Source organism: Bufo gargarizans, chromosome 5 (genome assembly GCF_014858855.1).
Source record: "Bufo gargarizans isolate SCDJY-AF-19 chromosome 5, ASM1485885v1, whole genome shotgun sequence".
NCBI classification, from domain to species: Eukaryota; Metazoa; Chordata; class Amphibia; order Anura; family Bufonidae; genus Bufo; species Bufo gargarizans.
Window position 1 is genome coordinate 261,306,770 of NC_058084.1, and position 17,393 is coordinate 261,324,162.

At 40.4% G+C, this 17,393-nt stretch overlaps 1 protein-coding gene across 2 annotated transcripts in view; it reads left to right on the forward strand.

Annotated features, from left to right (window-relative positions):
* Positions 1 to 17,393, forward strand: part of CDH18 (cadherin 18) — a 601,306-nt gene that overhangs the window by 299,456 nt on the left and 284,457 nt on the right. For both annotated transcript variants that reach the window (XM_044293327.1, XM_044293328.1), the window contains exon 4: positions 13,589 to 13,756. In XM_044293327.1, coding sequence (XP_044149262.1) covers positions 13,589 to 13,756 — 168 coding nt within the window. The remainder of the gene's footprint in view (positions 1 to 13,588; positions 13,757 to 17,393) is intronic.

Genomic DNA, 17,393 nt, shown 5'->3' on the forward strand with positions numbered 1-17,393 from the left:
TGCAGAGTCCACCACTTGGAAAGAGAGGGACTGTAGCACTAGCAACTTGGCCAGGAGCACAATCAGCTTCTGTGCACACATACTGTTGTCTCTTGGCAATTGCTTTGACAATCAATTGTTGACAGGATGACTGACGAGGAGTAGGAGGAGAAGCAGGAGCATCAGGACCAGCAGCAGATGGGAAGAACAGACAGCTCCCTTCAGCTGAGGTGGTGAAGCCTTGACTGCCTTACATAGTGCGAGTGCCATTCGGTAATGCAGTGGTTGTTGCGGCAGGGTGGACCACCACATCGAAGCCACGGTTCTCCCAGGCCACTTTATGGTGACACTGCATATGTTGATGCAGGGCCGTGGTGCCAATATTGGCACCCTGGCCCCACTTCACCTTCTGCCCACAGATTCTACAAATGGCCTTGTTCACCTCCGGCGGCTTAACAAAAAAAAAAAAGCCACACCTCCGAGTAGGTGATTTTACATTTTACCCCCAACACTCTGCACTGACTGACTGCTACTGCCGCTGTTTCCATTAACCCTCTGCACCACTACTTTCCAGGCAGGTAGGCTCCTGTGAAGCGGGTGGTCTACCCCAGGCGCGTTTGGCTACCAACCTCACACTGCTGCCACCCTGCTGACTCCCAGCCACGGTTGCTGGCTCCACACCTGCCCAATGGGCAAGCTGCCACCCTCTTCTCCCAATGATGATAACCCAACTAATTCACCTGGCTACTAATTGTAATTATCTACATCATCATCATTTAGTACTGTCTGCACATCACTTATATGCTCCTCAACGATCTCTGGGTCAGAAGCCTGACTGCTTGCAACACCAGCTCCCATGCCACTCTCCTCATCACTACTTGCCCGCCTACCAGAGGAAGTGGCAGATGTCTCCTCCACATCTTAGCTGGACAGTAGTTGCTGACTGTCCTCTAGTAGCTCGTCCTCGCTGTATAGTGGAGCTGAGCCCACAGCATATAGTACTTGTCTGGCTGAGGGAACAGAAAAGGACAGAGGCAGGTTGAGGACAGGTGAGGGCACAGAGCCTGCTCCTGGGCCATGTCAACTAAGGGTTGTGTCTGACAAACCCACTGACTGTTGGCTTGGGGTGTCTGATGTCACTTGGGATGAAGTGGATGGCCAAGTCAACCATTCAAGAACCACTGTGTTGCTGGTCAAGACACGACCGCTAAATGACACCAGGATCTCAGGCCTCTCGCTGCGAATCCTGCTGCCATGCCCCCTTACTCTGCTGTGACTTGTGCCTGCGGCAGAAACATTTAGGCCTTTGCCACTCCACTGTGCAGGGCCTGGCACTTCTCTGTCTGACATACTGTTAGATCAAATATATGAATAAAAAGGAAATTAAAACACTCCAAAAATGTCAGCAATTTTCTCACTTCATCACGGCTAATAAGCCCTTTCTTTCCACTAATACACGCCAAAGAAGGCTTTATAACATATAATTGCACAACTGAATGGCAAATAGGCCCTTACTTTTTTCCACTTATACACTCCACAAAAGCTTTAGAACATATAATTTCACCACAGAACGGCAAATAATATATATTTTTTTGCCACTAATACACGCCAAAAATGGCTTAAGAACATATAACTGCACTGCTGAATGGCAAATATATATATATATTTATTTATTTTTTGCCACTAATACATGCCAAAACGGGCTTTAGAACATATAACTGCACCGCTGAATAGCAAATAATATATCTTTTTTGCCACTAATACACGCCAAAAAGGGCTGTCATTTTCTCACTTCACCACACAATGGCTAATAAGCCCTTTTCCCCACTAATACAAGCCAAAAAATCATTTACAACATATACTGTAACTGACACAAGGGCAAATAAGACATAGAAATATGTCCTTGTAATAAAACTTGTTAATGGCTGTATCAAACAGCACTTGCACCCCAATAACAAAAACGGTCTGCTGGAATTACTGAGCTGTATAATGACAATTTGGATCCACAGTCAGTGCAGCAAGATGTAATAGGATTGTTCCTATTACTCAGGCTGTAAACTCCCCCACAGAACCCTGTTCTGCTTCAATGCTGTGGAATGATTTTTCCCTATCCTTTCCCTGAACATCTATACAGCAAAATAAAAGTTTTAAAGTCTTTTCTTCCTCTGTCCCTAGCGCCCGCTGACGTCCCCCTGGCTGAATCCAAGTTGGCTGAGGCTTATTATAGGGATGTGAAGTCAGAGGGTTAGCTGGCTGCATGGCATTGTGGGTGATCCCTCGTTCCCAGAGTTTCTTGCTCCATGTCCTAACACGTGCAGCAGCCATTTTAGAAAAAAATTTGATTTGTTACGATGAAGCGTGAGGAAATTTGGATTCCGTTCAAGTCAAACTTTTCCTGAAATTCGGATCTAATTCCACTTTGTCAACATCGATTTGCTCATCTCTACTCACTACCTTCTACGGTCTCAATAGAATCCTATGAGCCAGTCTAAAGTCTGGCTCCTGAGCGAGGAGAGGCAGGGCTCTGTGTAAATGCTTCTTTCTCATCGTCCTAGCAGATCAAAACCTGTTGATATGCTTGTAACTATGACATATAAAAAGGTTTACTAACGGACTGATATACTTTAAGCAATAAGAGGACACAATCTGTTATTAAACTGGACTGTTGACTGAAAGTGGCCTGAGGTAATTTTCTGTCATTTTTAAGCTGCATATTTAACCGCCTCCCGACCATGTAACGCACGGAGGCGGTCAATTCATTCCTCCTGGACGCATCCGTGCGTAATCTCGCGAGACGCGAGATTTCGGACTGAGCCGGCCCGCGCATGCCAATGATCGTGGCTGGCGGGCTGGCGATTTTTAAAATGTCAAATCACAAGCCATCTAACACATCATATTAGTAAATATGATGTGTTAAATGGCTTCCCTGCTCCTCTGCTGGTCCTTTTGGTCGGTTGGTTCCAGCAGAGGAACAGGCTTCACAGTGAGTAGCACCAAACACCACACATAGCCCCAGATCACCCCCCTGCACCTCAATTAACCCCTTGATCACCCCTTCTTGCCCCTGTCAATCACTAGTGAAAGGGAAAAAAGTGATCAGTGTAAACTGTCACATATTTTTTTTTTTTCACTGTTATTGACTGTTAGGTTTTAGGATAGTTTAGGCCCCTTGGTTAGGTAGTTTAGCGATCGGTTAGCGCCCAGCCCACTGCACCGCAGTCACTTATTCGATGATTAGCGCATCGCTAATCAGCATTTGTACTTTTATAGTATCTGTAAGTGATCAAAACTGATCACAGTCAGATCTATAATTGTATTAGTGTCACTTTAGCTCGCCCTCCACCCAAAACGCAGTGTTTGCCCGATCAGGCCTGATCGGTCACCCACACGTGCGTTCACCCATGCCCGCCCCGCCGCAGTGACAAAAAATATATATTTTTTTTGATCACTGCACATTCACTTCACAAGCGCTGCGGCGATAAAAAAATCAGTTTTGATTTTTTTTATCAACCGCAGCGGCCTCCGGTACTTCGCTAGCCTCCCATTTGTAAGACAGGCTTGCTTTTTTTCTTGGGTAGTCTCAGGGAATACCCCTAAATTTAGTTGCACAAATGTCAAACAGGGGGTATTCTTCTGAAGAGGTCTACAGGCTTCTGACCCAGTCGGATGAGGAATGGGAACCCTCATCTGATGAATCTAGCGGGTCAGAATATGAACCTGTAGAAAGCAGTGGCAGTCTGACTCAAAGTTTGGACGAGGAGGTTGAGGTCCCTGATAGCACCAGGCGTACCCGGCCCCGTGTCGCTAGACCACAGGTTGGGCAGGATCCGCTTCAAGGGCAGCAGAGTGGGGCTGGCGCTGTCAAATTACGTGGTGAGGCATACACCAGCAGCGCAGCCCATCCTGGACCTAGTACCAGCACTGCCGTACAACATGGTAAAGTGGCGAGCACCAGAAGGGCAGTTGAAGCTGGTACGGTGGCACGTGCAGTAGTTACCCCATCGCAGCCACCGCACAGACAGGCCCGTAGAGCCCCTAGAATCCCTGAGGTGCTGGCAAACCCTGATTGGCAGTCCCCAACTTCAGCCGCACCTGTAGTTCCCCCTTTCACCGCCCAGTCTGGAGTTCGGGTTAAGACAGCTCAGATCGGTTCGGCCCTGGGATTTTTTGAGCTGTTCTTGACTGCGGAGCTCTTGGACTTAGTTGTGGCAGGTTGTGGCAGAAACAAATCTGTATGCCACACAATTTATAACCGCCAACCCGGGAAGCTTTTATGCCCAGCCTTTCCGGTGGAAACCAGTCCAAGTTTCCGAAATTACATTTTTTCTGGGCCTTCTCCTCAACATGGGTCTAACTAAAAAGCATGAATTGCGGTCATATTGGTCCACGAACCCAATTCATCACATGCCCATGTTCTCTGCTGCTATGTCCAGGACTGCGTTTCCTGCACTTTAGCAACAACACCACCTCCCGTCCCAGAGGCCACCCAGCTTTTGACTGGCTCCACAAAATTCGGCCCCTCATAGACCACTTCAACCAGAAATTTGCAGATTTGTATACCCCAGAGCAAAACATCTGCGTAGACGAGTCCCTAATACATTTTACCGGGCACCTTGGCTTCAAACAATATATCCCAAGCAAGCGCGCCCGGTATGGGGTCAAATTGTATAAACTCTGTGAAAGGGCCACAGGCTATACCCACAAATTTCGTGTCTATGAGGGAAAAGATCAGACCCTGGAGCCGGTCGGTTGCCCTGACTACCTGGGGAGCAGTGGGAAGACAGTCTGGGACTTGGTGTCACTCTTATTTGGCAAGGGGTACCATCTTTATGTGGACAATTTCTACACAAGTGTGGCCCTCTTCAGGCATTTGTTTCTAGAACAGATTGGCTGCTGTGACACCGCCCAAACTAGTCGCGCGGGCTTCCCCCAACGGCTCGTTACCACCCGTCTTGCAAGGGGGGAGAGGGCTGCCTTGTGTAACCAACAACTGCTCGCGGTGTAATGGAGAGACAAGCGTGACGTTTACATGCTCTCCTCCATTCACGCAGACACGACAATCCAAATTAAGCGAGCAACCCGTGTCATTGAAAAGCCCCTCTCAGTCCACGACTATAACCTTCACATGGGAGGGGTGGACTTCAATGACCAGATGTTGTCTCCGTATTTAGTTTCCCGACGCACCAGACGCTGGTATAAGAAGGTGTCTGTATATTTAATTCAATTGGCTCTGTATAATAGTTTTGTTCTCTACAGTAAGGCTGGGAGAACAGGATCCTTCCTCAAATTTCAGGAAGAGATCAACGAGAACCTCCTGTATCCAGGAGGTTCCGTGGTCCCATCCACCAGTGTAGTTAGCCATCTACACGAGCGACATTTCCCCAATGTCGTTGCTGGTACCTCAACCCAACCGTCACCCCGAAAAAGATGTAGTGTCTGTAGCAGGAGTGGAATAAGGCGTCACACCCGCTATTTCTGTCCTGACTGCCTTGACCACCCTGCCCTATGCTTAGGGGAGTGTTTCCGGAAGTACCACACACAGGTACACCTAGCATAGGGATCACATCACACCAGGACAGGCACACAGGGCTATTAGGGCCCATTCACACACAGAGCTGCTGCAAACCTCTCCTTTCACCTGGGACAAAGTGCATAATGCACTTCGCCACATCTTTGGACGATTTGACTTTGCACATTGTCCCATGGGGAAGGAGAGGTTTGTCCTATAAAGGTAATAAAAAAAATAAAAATAATCACCAGTAAGCAAAAAGGTTAACGTTCAGTTCAAAAAGTTTAAGTTTATATGTTCTGTTCAAAAGTTATTATAAAGTTAATAAAATTATTGTGTTGCGGCCTGGATTTTTTTTTTTACCTTCCAGGTGGACCAATCGATTGACTAGCTGCAGCACTGATGTGCATTCTGACAGAAGCATTGCGCTGCTGTCAGATTACACACAAGTCGGTGTATGCGGCGCTGCAAGACGAGATTTCTCCTCTGCAGTAAAAGATATGTTTGCCGAGGCATATGAGCTGAGGGGGCGGCAGTGTTTATATGCTTTGGCAAACACTTGCAATGATTTATTCATTCACATCGATTGATATGAATGGAGAAATCTGGTTTGCCAGGACATACGAGCTAAGTGGGTATGGATGTTGGGCGGAGCTCCTATGTCCTGGCAGACGCCTTTCCTCTCCTTTTTTTTTTTGGCCAGAGATTTTTTTCATCCACATTGATCGATGCGAATGAAGAAATCTGTGCCGTTCATTTTTTTTCTTTCAGCCCAGAGGCTGAACGGAAAAAAAAAAATCTCATTACCTGTATGCTCAATATAAGGAGAATAGCAGAAACTCCTAATGCTGGCCATGCATGTAATGATTGCGGAGACCCTCAAATGCTAGGGCAGTACAAACACCCCACAAATGACACCATTTTGGAAAGAAGACACCCCAAAGTATTCGCTGAGGGGCATATAAAGTCCATGAAAGATTAAAATGTTTGTCCCAAGTTAGCGGAAAGTGAGACTTTGTGAGAAAACCCCCCCCAAAAAAATCAATTTCCGCTAACTTATGCCCCCAAAAAAAAAATTCGATGAACTCGCCAGGCCACTCATTGAATACTTTGGGGTGTTTTCTTTCCAAAGTGGGGTCACATGTGGGGTATTTATACTGCCCTGGCTTTTTAGGGGCCCTAAAGCGTGAGAAGAAGTCTGGGATCCAAATGTCTAAAAATGCCCTCCTAAAAGGAATTTGGGCACCTTTGCGCATCTAGGCTGCAAAAAAGTGTTACACATGTGGTATCGCCGTACTCAGGAGAAGCTGGGGAATGTGTTTTGGGGTGTCGTTTTACATATACCCATGCTGGGTGAGAGAAATATCTTGGTCAAGTGCCAACTTTGTATAAAAAAATGGTAAAACTAGTCTTTTGCCGAGATATTTCTCTCACCCAGCATGGGTATATGTAAAATGACACCCCAAAACACATTCCCCAACTTCTCCTGAGTACGGTGATACCACATGTGTGACACTTTTTTGCCGCCTATGTGGGCAAATGGGCTCACATTCCAAAGAGCACCTTTCAGATTTCACAGGGCATTTTTTAGAGATTTTGATTTCAAACTACTTCTCACGCATATGGGCCCCTAAAATGCCAGGGCAGTATAACTACCCCACAAGTGACCCCATTTTGGAAAGAAGACACCCCAAGGTATTCCGTGAGGGGCATGGCAAGTTCCTCGAATTTTTTTTTTTTTCGTCACAAGTTAGCGGAAAATGATGATTTTTTTTTTTATTATTACAAAGTCTCATATTCCACTAACTTACGACAAAAAATAAAAAATTCTAGGAAATCGCCATCACGGAATACCTTGGGGTGTCTTCTTTCCAAAATGGGGTCACTTGTGGGGTAGTTATACTGCCCTGACATTTTAGGGGCCCAAATGCGTGTGAAGTAGTTTGCAATCAAAATGTGTAAAAAATGGCCGGTGAAATCCGAAAGGTGCTCTTTGGAATGTGGGCCCCTTTGCCCACCTAGGCTGCAAAAAAGTGTCACACATGTGGTATAGCCGTACTAAGGAGAAGTTGGGGAATGTGTTTTGGGGTGTCATTTTACATATACCCATGCTGCGTGAGAGAAATATCTTGGTCAAGTGCCAACTTTGTATAAAAAAATGGGAAAAGTTGTCTTTTGCCGAGATATTTATCTCACCCAGCATGGTTATATATAAAATATGCCCATCAGCGAATACCTTAGGGTGTCTACTTTCCGTAATGGGGTCATTTGTGGCGTTTTTCTACTGTTTGGGCATTGTTGAACCTCAGGAATCATGACAGGTGCTCAGAAAGTCAGAGCTGCTTCAAAAAGTGGAAATTCACATTTTTGTACCATAGTTTGTAAACGCTATAACTTTTACCCAAACCATTTTTTTTTTTTACCCAAACATTATTTTTTTATCTACATGTCGTAGAACAATAAATTTAGCGAAAAATTTATATATGGATGTCGGTTCTTTTGCAAAATTTTACAACTGAAAGTGAAAAATGTCATTTGTTTGCAAAAAAATCGTCAAATTTCGATTAATAACAAAAAAAGTAAAAATGTCAGCAGCAATGAAATACCACCAAATTAAAGCTCTATTAGTGAGAAGAAAAGGAGGTAAAATTCATTTGGGTGGTAAGTTGCATGACCGAGCAATAAACGGTGAAAGTAGTGTAGTGCAGAAGTGCAAATAGTGGTCTGGTCATTAAGGGTGTTTCAGCTAGGGGGGTTGAAGTGGTAAATATGTAGATTAGAAGCTTGATTCACACTCGATAACGGCATCACCCTAGTTATTTGTGATTTACCCTGATGCAAACTTCTTACAAACATTGCTATGGATCTATCTTTATTTACATGTTACATGTACAGTACATGTGAAATGTCAGAGTATAAAGCAAGATAGGAGCTCTGTTCCAACATTTGGCAATAATAATAAAAAAATTAAAAAAATCACTTTAATCACTTCAAGATTGGGCCATTTGCAACCTTCCGGACAAGGCCTAATTTTGCTAATCTGACATGTGTCACTTTATGTGGTAATAATTTGGAACGCTTTTACTTATTCAAGCCATTCAGAGATTGTTTTCTCGTGACACATTGTACTTCATGTTAATGGTAAATTTGAGTCAATATGTTTTAATTTTATTTATAAAAAAAACAAAAGTTGAAAAAATTCACAGTTTTCTAAATTTGAATCTCTCTGCTTTATAAAATATTCATTAATTAACATTTCCCATATGTCTACTTTATGTTGGCATCATTTTGGTAATGTAATTTTATTTTTTTAGGATGTTAGAAGGTTTAGAATTTTAGAAGCAATGTTTTGAATTTTTTATGAAGATTTCCAAAGTCAGCTTTTTTTAAGGATCAGTTCAGTTTTGAAGTCACTTTGTGGGCTTATATTATAGAACTAACCCATAAATGATCCAATTTTAGAAACAACACCCCTCAAACTATTCAAAACTTGTTTTAGAAATGTTGTTAACTCTTTAGATATTTCACAGGAATTATAGCAAAATAGAGGTGACATTTTTGTTTTGCCATTTTCTTGGAGCCATATTTTTTCAATTTTTCTTGCTATAATTTTGTGAAGGCTTGTTTTTTGCAAGACGAGGTGACATTTTTATTGCTACCATTTTAGGGTACATACAACTTTTTGATTTATTGACATTATGTTTTTTGTGAGGTGGGGGGACTAAAAAAATGCAATTATTTATTTATTTTTATGGCTTTCACCTGATGGGGTAGATCATGTAGCTCATGTGATATTATTATAGAGTTGTTCATTGCGGATGTGGTGATACAAAAAATGTCTATTTTTTTTTCTTCTATTTTTAAAATTGTTTAAATGACGGATTTGTGAAGATTTTTCTATGTAAAACTTTTTTTTTCAAAACACTTTTTTATTTTTATTTTTTTTATTTTACACTTTGTGTCCCCATAAGGTTATTGGAGACCTCTGGGGACATTTATAGTCAATTGGTGGTCGGAAAGTGGTTAGAAAAAATAGGCAAAGCAAAATGTATTTAGAAAATAATTTTCTAATGTAAAAGTAGGGGAAGGGCAAATTCTCAGGATAAGTAGGAGACAAGAATTCATACCATGTAAGTGCTTTGTTATTTTTTTGATATTTGCAGCTGATGAATTTGCTAAAATTTATCCTATCTAAAAGACTTGTACAGGGTCAGACTGGCCCACCAGAGAGCAATAGATTCCTCTGGTGGGCCCAGGCTCTGAAACCATAGTAGGCCCAAGAGAAAAAAAAAAATATTTGAAGGCAATAACTTGCCAGTAGGGTTTATTTCTTTGAATCAAAATCTGTTTAGACATGACTAATAATATGGTGTTTGGGCTCTGAGAATAATTTCCACTGGTGGGCCCAAGGAACCCTAGTTTGACCCTGGAGCTGAATCAAATTGCTTAGCTTCTAAAACAGCTCATGAGAGGCAACACCATTCACATTGTCATGGAGCACTGTATGGAGCAGCCTTGTGAGCACAAATATGCAACATTTTAAAAAATACATGGGTAAAAACTAAAGATGTTTTGAAAAATTTGATTTGGCTACTTTGTGGAACTTCAACAATACATTTTGTTAGTTACAAATTACTTTGTCACAAATTGCTTTCCATTTGCCCACTTTATTATTAGTAACCAAAACATTCTTGATAATTTCTAAAAAGTTGCCCCCTTTATTATTAAAGATTTATATAACGTGACATCATAAACAAAAGTTAGAACTGATAAAGATACTTGATAGATAAAGGAGTAGAAAGGGAAGCCCTATGTCCATGAGCCTACAAATTAAAGAGTAGATTTTGCTAGGCATAAGGCCATCCTTCATATCAGATAGGGTCAGGGGCTATTCATAGTATTCGTAGTATTCGGTATATTGGGCAGACAAGATGGGCCAAATAGTTCTTATCTGCCGACACATTCTATGTTTCCATGTTTCTATTAGTGAAGATGAAACTCTTTTCTAGAGGAGCCATAAGTCTGTCTTTAGCACTACTTAAGATCTGCCACTGATTCTGTAGGAGAATTGCATTTCCACAAACAGTTTCTCATTGACTTAAATGTAAACAAAACCCCACTATATGCACAGTGTAAGGACTCTTGCACATGAACATTTTTTTTTTACAGTTTCCGTTCCATTTTTTTGTGTTCCGTTTGCGGTCCATATGCGGAACTATTCACTTCAATGGGTCCGCAAAAACAACTGAAGGTACTCTGTATACATTCCATTTCCTTATTTCCATATTTGCGTTTCCTTCAAAGATAGAACATGTCCTATTATTGCATGCAAATCACGTTCCATGGCTCAATGTAAGTCAATGGTTCGGCAAAAAAACCTGAATGCATACGAAATGCATCTGTGTGTCTTCCATATCCATACATTTTTTGCAGAGCCATCTATTGAAAATGTTATAACCAGACCAATTTTTTTATGTACTAGCTGTTTAAACATATTGTATGCTTCCATTTATGTTTGCGATCCGCAAAAAAACGGATCACAAACGGAAACCAAACAGAAAAAACTGAACGGAACCAGAAATACTACTTAAATAAAAAAAAAAAATGAAAAACTGATCCGTTTAAAACGGACAGCAAAATACAGAAAAAGCCATACAGTCGTGTGCAAGAGGCCTAAAACTGTCTTTTATATATATATATATTATTATTATTATTTTTGAGTAGCTGATTTGATTAGAAATTAACTTAAAAAATGACATGTTACTTATTTGAAGCAGATTTGATTATTAGTTCCATAGAAGTCAATGAGGTACTGTAGCAGATAAATGTCACTCAAAAACTCTAATATGCTTGTAAAAACTCCTCTCAAACTACTAATTACAAATCTGCCACCAAAAATGAAATGGTTTTACCTACTGATTCTGAGATTGATCTTCTTCAGATTTTTCTGCTGTGGGTTTTAACTTTCTAAACATACCCTTTTCAATATGATTTTGGACAATTATCTTTAGTACTACTGCAGATTAGTACAGATTATTTTTTTATTTTCTTACTGCCCCCTTTGTCCCACTGTCAGAGCTCAATGCTACACTGAAATGCACAGTCAGGACTGCTATGCCATGTTAACATAAGGGCTCATGCACACAACCGTATGTATTTTACGGTCCGCAAAAAAACATATCCGCAAAAAGACATGTTCAGTTTTTTTGCGTAATGGAAATACAGACATACGGAAACGGAATGCACACGGAGTAAGACCTCATGCACACGACCGTTCAGTTTTTTTGCGGTCCACAAATTGCAGATCCGCAAAACACGGAAGCCGCCCATGTGCCTTCCGCAATTTGTGTAACGGAACAGGCGGCCCAACACAATAGATGCAAACATTATATATGGACTAAGCCCTCACTCTGATATGATAAAATCTGAGACTCTCAGCCAATATATTTTGATCAAAACACATCTGTGCCCGGCTACCCGTGCCAGGGTGGTCTCAGTCAGGCAGGTCCTATTCTAAACCTACCTATGCCACAGGTGACTTTGTTTAGGTGGTACATATAGCTATGCTTGCTCCTCCTCTCATTGGTTGCTTGATGCACGCAGAGGTAACTAGGAGCTGCACACTATATGTGCAGGGTCTGCTCTCCTGAATATAGATGCCCAATGGCATAGGAGTTCTCTGGATGTTATCGCAAAGTCCACCGGGCTTATTGAAAATAATGGAATCCAGTGGAGATCCAGCCGCTACCTGGCAAATATGCCGGGATTCGTCTAAACAAAAATGTCAACGTTTTTTGTTTGGCCAAATCTTGACATTGGATACCCTTATAGACAATGGGGCCAGTGGGCATTGTTGTAACATCTGGCTACGCTGGATCCAGAGAGATCCTACAGGCTGTTCTCTGCCAGAACAGCCTGCTAGAGCTAATAATGCTGATGTGAAAGAAGTTTAATTGCAAAACTAGCATATCATTCTTACATGAATGTTCTTACAAGAGGCATAATTTATACTGGAAAAGTAAATTATTTTTATGCTCATAACTTACAAAACTCTTGAATCAAAATTATTTTGTGGGGAATAGTTATTTAAGGTCTTCCAAGTGTAACATCTCTATAAACACTCATCACAACTTGTGTATTTTTTAACAGATGGTAATTCTTAAATGGTTGTTATTCTTTAAAGGAATTTACCGTAATCACATTCAGCATTAAAAGCACGGTTTAAATTTTACAGAACTAGAAACTACATCTGGAAAACAAGAATAAATATATCTGCTAGGCTTATTTTAACTCCAAGCTATTACACTGCAGCACATCTGGTTAGCTCTGCTCTACTCAATCCTCTGCTTCTAATGTCTGACATATATAATTTAGCAGTGCTGAAAATAGGATCAGAAATTTCATTACATATATAAGCTCAATATATAGCATGGATTCATATACACAGCATTTATATGCATTTTCTTTTATGACATTTATTGCAGCAGTTTATTCAACATATGAATATCTGTACACACATGGGGGAAATCATTATTCTATGCACATTTTCAGGTGTAGAAAAGTAAGCAAATTTAACAAAAGTACAATTTTGTGATTTCATTTATGATTTTGCTCCCTTCTACGGCACCTTTGTCACATTTACAAAAAGTGGGAGGGGTATGGAGAAGAGAGAGTGTATGAAATGGATAATATTCATGACAAACATGACAAAAACAATTCAACTGGTGCACATTACATCTTAAATGGAAAGGAAAGAGACTGTAGCTTGTGCGAGACATTTTATATTGGGGAACCTAGTACACTGAACATGAATGGAAAATGAGAAAGCAATCAACAAACAGGTGGATAAATACAAAATAAAGAAAAAAAAACTAATCATATATGAAATAATAATGATAAAGATAAAAATAATGCTCTAGAAAATATAGCTCTAAGAAGGAAAATTGGCCAAGTGGCAAATTAATGGCTTTCCAACATTTGGATCATCTTCACTTTTCCGTATTGTTTGCTTTGTTTTAAGTCCTAGCCAAAAGTACATTTATGCTTATATTTTTCCCTTGCTTTGAGAGATGTAAATTTATTGATCTATTTCTTTTATAGGAGTTATTAGGACAGCACTTCCAAACATGGACAGAGAAGCAAGAGAACATTATTCTGTCATTATACAAGCAAAAGATATGGCGGGTCAAGTTGGAGGACTCTCTGGAACAACAACTATCAATGTCACACTTATCGATGTCAATGATAACCCACCAAAATTTCCTCAAAGTATGAAGGTCCCTTTTCTTTCATTTCCTTAAAAAAATCATAGTATTGGCATGGTTTCAGTGCATGATTGTATGTGTTGTTTAGGGCTAGAAAAGAACATAAAAGTAGTAATTGTATCTAAATTAATGTAGATTTGTGTCCAAGCTTTCCAGGTAAGCTCTTCTGGCTTACATTTTAGCCAAGTTGGTTGAAAACAAATATTACTGATGGTATATAATTCTTAGATATGAACTCAGAGATCACATATTTATTTATTTTATTTAAAAAAATATAAAAAAAATGTATAATTAATTTTAGCATTGAGGAAAGATAGTGTGTAACATTAAAGTCTATCAATAACCCTGAAACACAAGTTGTATTCTATGGTATGCTGATGGACCAAACTAAGGCCTCAGGTCTGAGAGCCCAGTAATATAACAGGTTGACACTTCAGCAATATTTAAATGTATTACAGATGTAATAAAATTACAAAGTACCTTAGTGAGTCTAAACACTATTATGTTTTATAATGTATTTTTTAATACTTATGAATAAAAATGAGAAAAAAATTAGAAACCCTTAAAAATATATTGCACAAGATCATTAAAAACATTTTGAATACATCTACACATTTTTTTTTTATATCATAGACCTAATAACCTAATAACATTAGACCTAATAATATTTTATTTATATTGCACAGAATTGCAGTTTTTTACAACCCCTAAAACATATACTAGTTTGTCACAACGGGAAGTGATTTCCTGCATATTGGCATACTAGTACATTATGATGATGGGCGGTCACTGGAGCTGTCTGTGCCCGATCAATGCAGGGTCCCAACTGTGACTGACAGCCAGGTCCCTGGCGTGTCCGCCGACATCACCATAAATGCATATGCTGGTGGATCAACTCCTTATATGCCACAATCAATGTTGACTATGGCATATAAGAGTATTATAGATGGAGGGGACTCCCTCTGCCTCTCCATCAGCCTTCTACACTCCTGTGACAGAGGGCCGATAGCTGTAATGACAAACTCAGGCCACACAGAGGCCTCCGCTCTGCCAAGTACAGAAGTCTGTGAGACCCAGTCCCCAGGTACTCAGTGTGTTACAACATTGAAACATGGACCATACCCCTGAAATGTTGAAGTCCCTGTACCGGGACAAAAAAATATTTTATTTAATATGAAGCAATTTTTCATAAAATAAATAAATAAATAAAATAGACATAGTAGAAATCACCATATCCATAATGAGTGGTTCCATAAAAATATTACATGAGCTTCACTCTCAGGTAAAGCAATAAAAAAATAAAGTAAAAACTACACCACAACAGTCATTTTTTGGTCACCTTGCCCCCCAAATAATATTGAACGATCAAAAAAGGTTATGCATCCAAAAATGTTACCTATAAAATCTTCAACTCTTCCCACAAAAAATGAGCCCTTACACAAGATAATTGAAAATAAAAAAATAATGTATTTCAGAAAAAATAAAATAAATGCTTTATGTAAGGGCTTGTTCACACAACCGTGACGTATTTTGCGGTTATTTGCGGAACGGACGGGCCTTTATAGAAATGCCTATTCTTGTCCGCAAAACGGACAAAAATAGGACATGACTAATAATTTTTGCAGGGCCACAGAACAGAGCAACGGATGCGGACAGCACACAGAGTGCTATTTGCATCTTTTGCGGCCCCATTTAAGTGAATGTGTCCACACCCGAGCTGCAAAAAAAACAAACCATGGTCGTGCGAATGAGCCCTAAAATAGAAACAAAAAATAATTGACGAATTGGGTAACAACCTGCTCTTTGAACATAACACATGATCTATCCTGTTAGGAGAACGCTGTAAAAAAAAAAAAAAAAAAAAAAAAAAAAAAAAAACTCTGCCTTTTTTTGTTATCCCCCCAAAAAAATGTGACCTTATCCCGTATTTTCCAAAATGGTAGCACCATTTAGAAGTTTCTACTGTCGGGGGGCATCAGGGAATCTTTAACTCCTTAAAGACCGGATGTATTTTCATTTTTACATTTTTGATATTTTCTACTCATGTTCCAAAAGCCATAACTTTTTTTATTTTTCCGTTCAAATAGCTATATGAGGGCTTATTTTTGGTGGGACAAGATGCATTTTAATCCCACCATTAAATTTACTATGTCTTGTATTAGAAAACAGGGAAAAATATATTTGTGTGGCAAAATTGAAAAATAAAAAAAACTGAATTCCACCAAGGTTTTGGGGGTTTTGACATCACAGCATTTACTATGCACTAAAAATGACCTGACATTCCTATTCTACGGCTAAATACCTATGTGGCGATACCAAACTTGAGCATTTTTACTACTTTAAAAAAATAGAAATAAAAATTTACAAAAATCAAAATTTTCTTTGCATCAATATATTCTGACAGACATAACTTTACATCTAACTTTGATCTACAGAGCTGTATGAGGGCTTGCTTTTTGCGTAACAAACTGTAGTTTTTATTGATACTATTTTTGTAGTACCGTATTTTTCGCCCCATAAGTGGGGGGAAAATGCCCCTGCGTCTTATGGGGCAAATTATTAGTACCTGGAAGTGTGGAAGGATCTATACTAACAGCTTCCTGGTCCTCCGCTCGGCTGTCTGCGGTGCAGGGCTGCGCACCATGTGACCTCACTGTGCACAGCCTTCACAGCTGACACCCGAGAACCAGGAAGAAGAGAGAAAGAGCTGGTGGTGAAAAGCGGTGGTGTCCAGGAGCAGGAGAGGTAAGTTATTTTATTTTATTTGCGCTGATGGCTGACATGGGAGCATTATGGCTGACATGGGAGCATGATGGCTGACATGGGGGCATGATGGCTGACAAAGGGGGGCTGATGGATGATGACATGGGGGGAATGATAGGTGACACGGGAGCATGAAGGCTGACATGGGGGTATGATGGCTGACATGGGGGCTTATGGCTGACATGGGGGGCTTATGTTTGGCATGGGGGTCTGATCTGAGGCATTGGGGGTCTGATCTGAGGTCTGATTAACATTGGGGGTCTGATTGGGGCTGTGAGCTGAGGTCTGATTAACATTGGGGGTCTGAAATCCTGGTCTGACCTGAGGTATAATGGTATATATTTTTTTCCTATTATCCTCCTCTAAAACCTAGGCACGTCTTATAGGGCGCAAAATACAGTATATGCAATGTTTTGATCACCGTCATTCAATTTTTAGGGGGACAAAATGACCAAAAAAAAAGGTAAATCACATGTTTTTCTTTTTTTTTCTGTTACGGCGTCCACTGCACTGAAATTTTTTAAATATTTTAATAGTTCAGACATTTTTGGATGCTGCTATACCCAATATGTTTATTTTTTGATTGTTTATGTATTTTTATATGTAAAATTGGGAAAGGGGGTGATTCAAACTTTTTATATATTGCTTTTTTTTTTTTTTACTTTTTTTTATAACTATTAGCCCCATACATGGGATCCTTTGATCCCCTCTCCTATTCACCCTAATAGAGATCTATTAGGGTGAATAGGATTTTTACTCGCCAGAAGCATTGAGGCTGCCATAGACACCAATTGGAGCCCCGCAATTTCACTGCGGGGGCTTTGATCGGAAGGCAGAGGGAACCGCATCCCTCTGCCTTCACTCACAACTGCCATGAT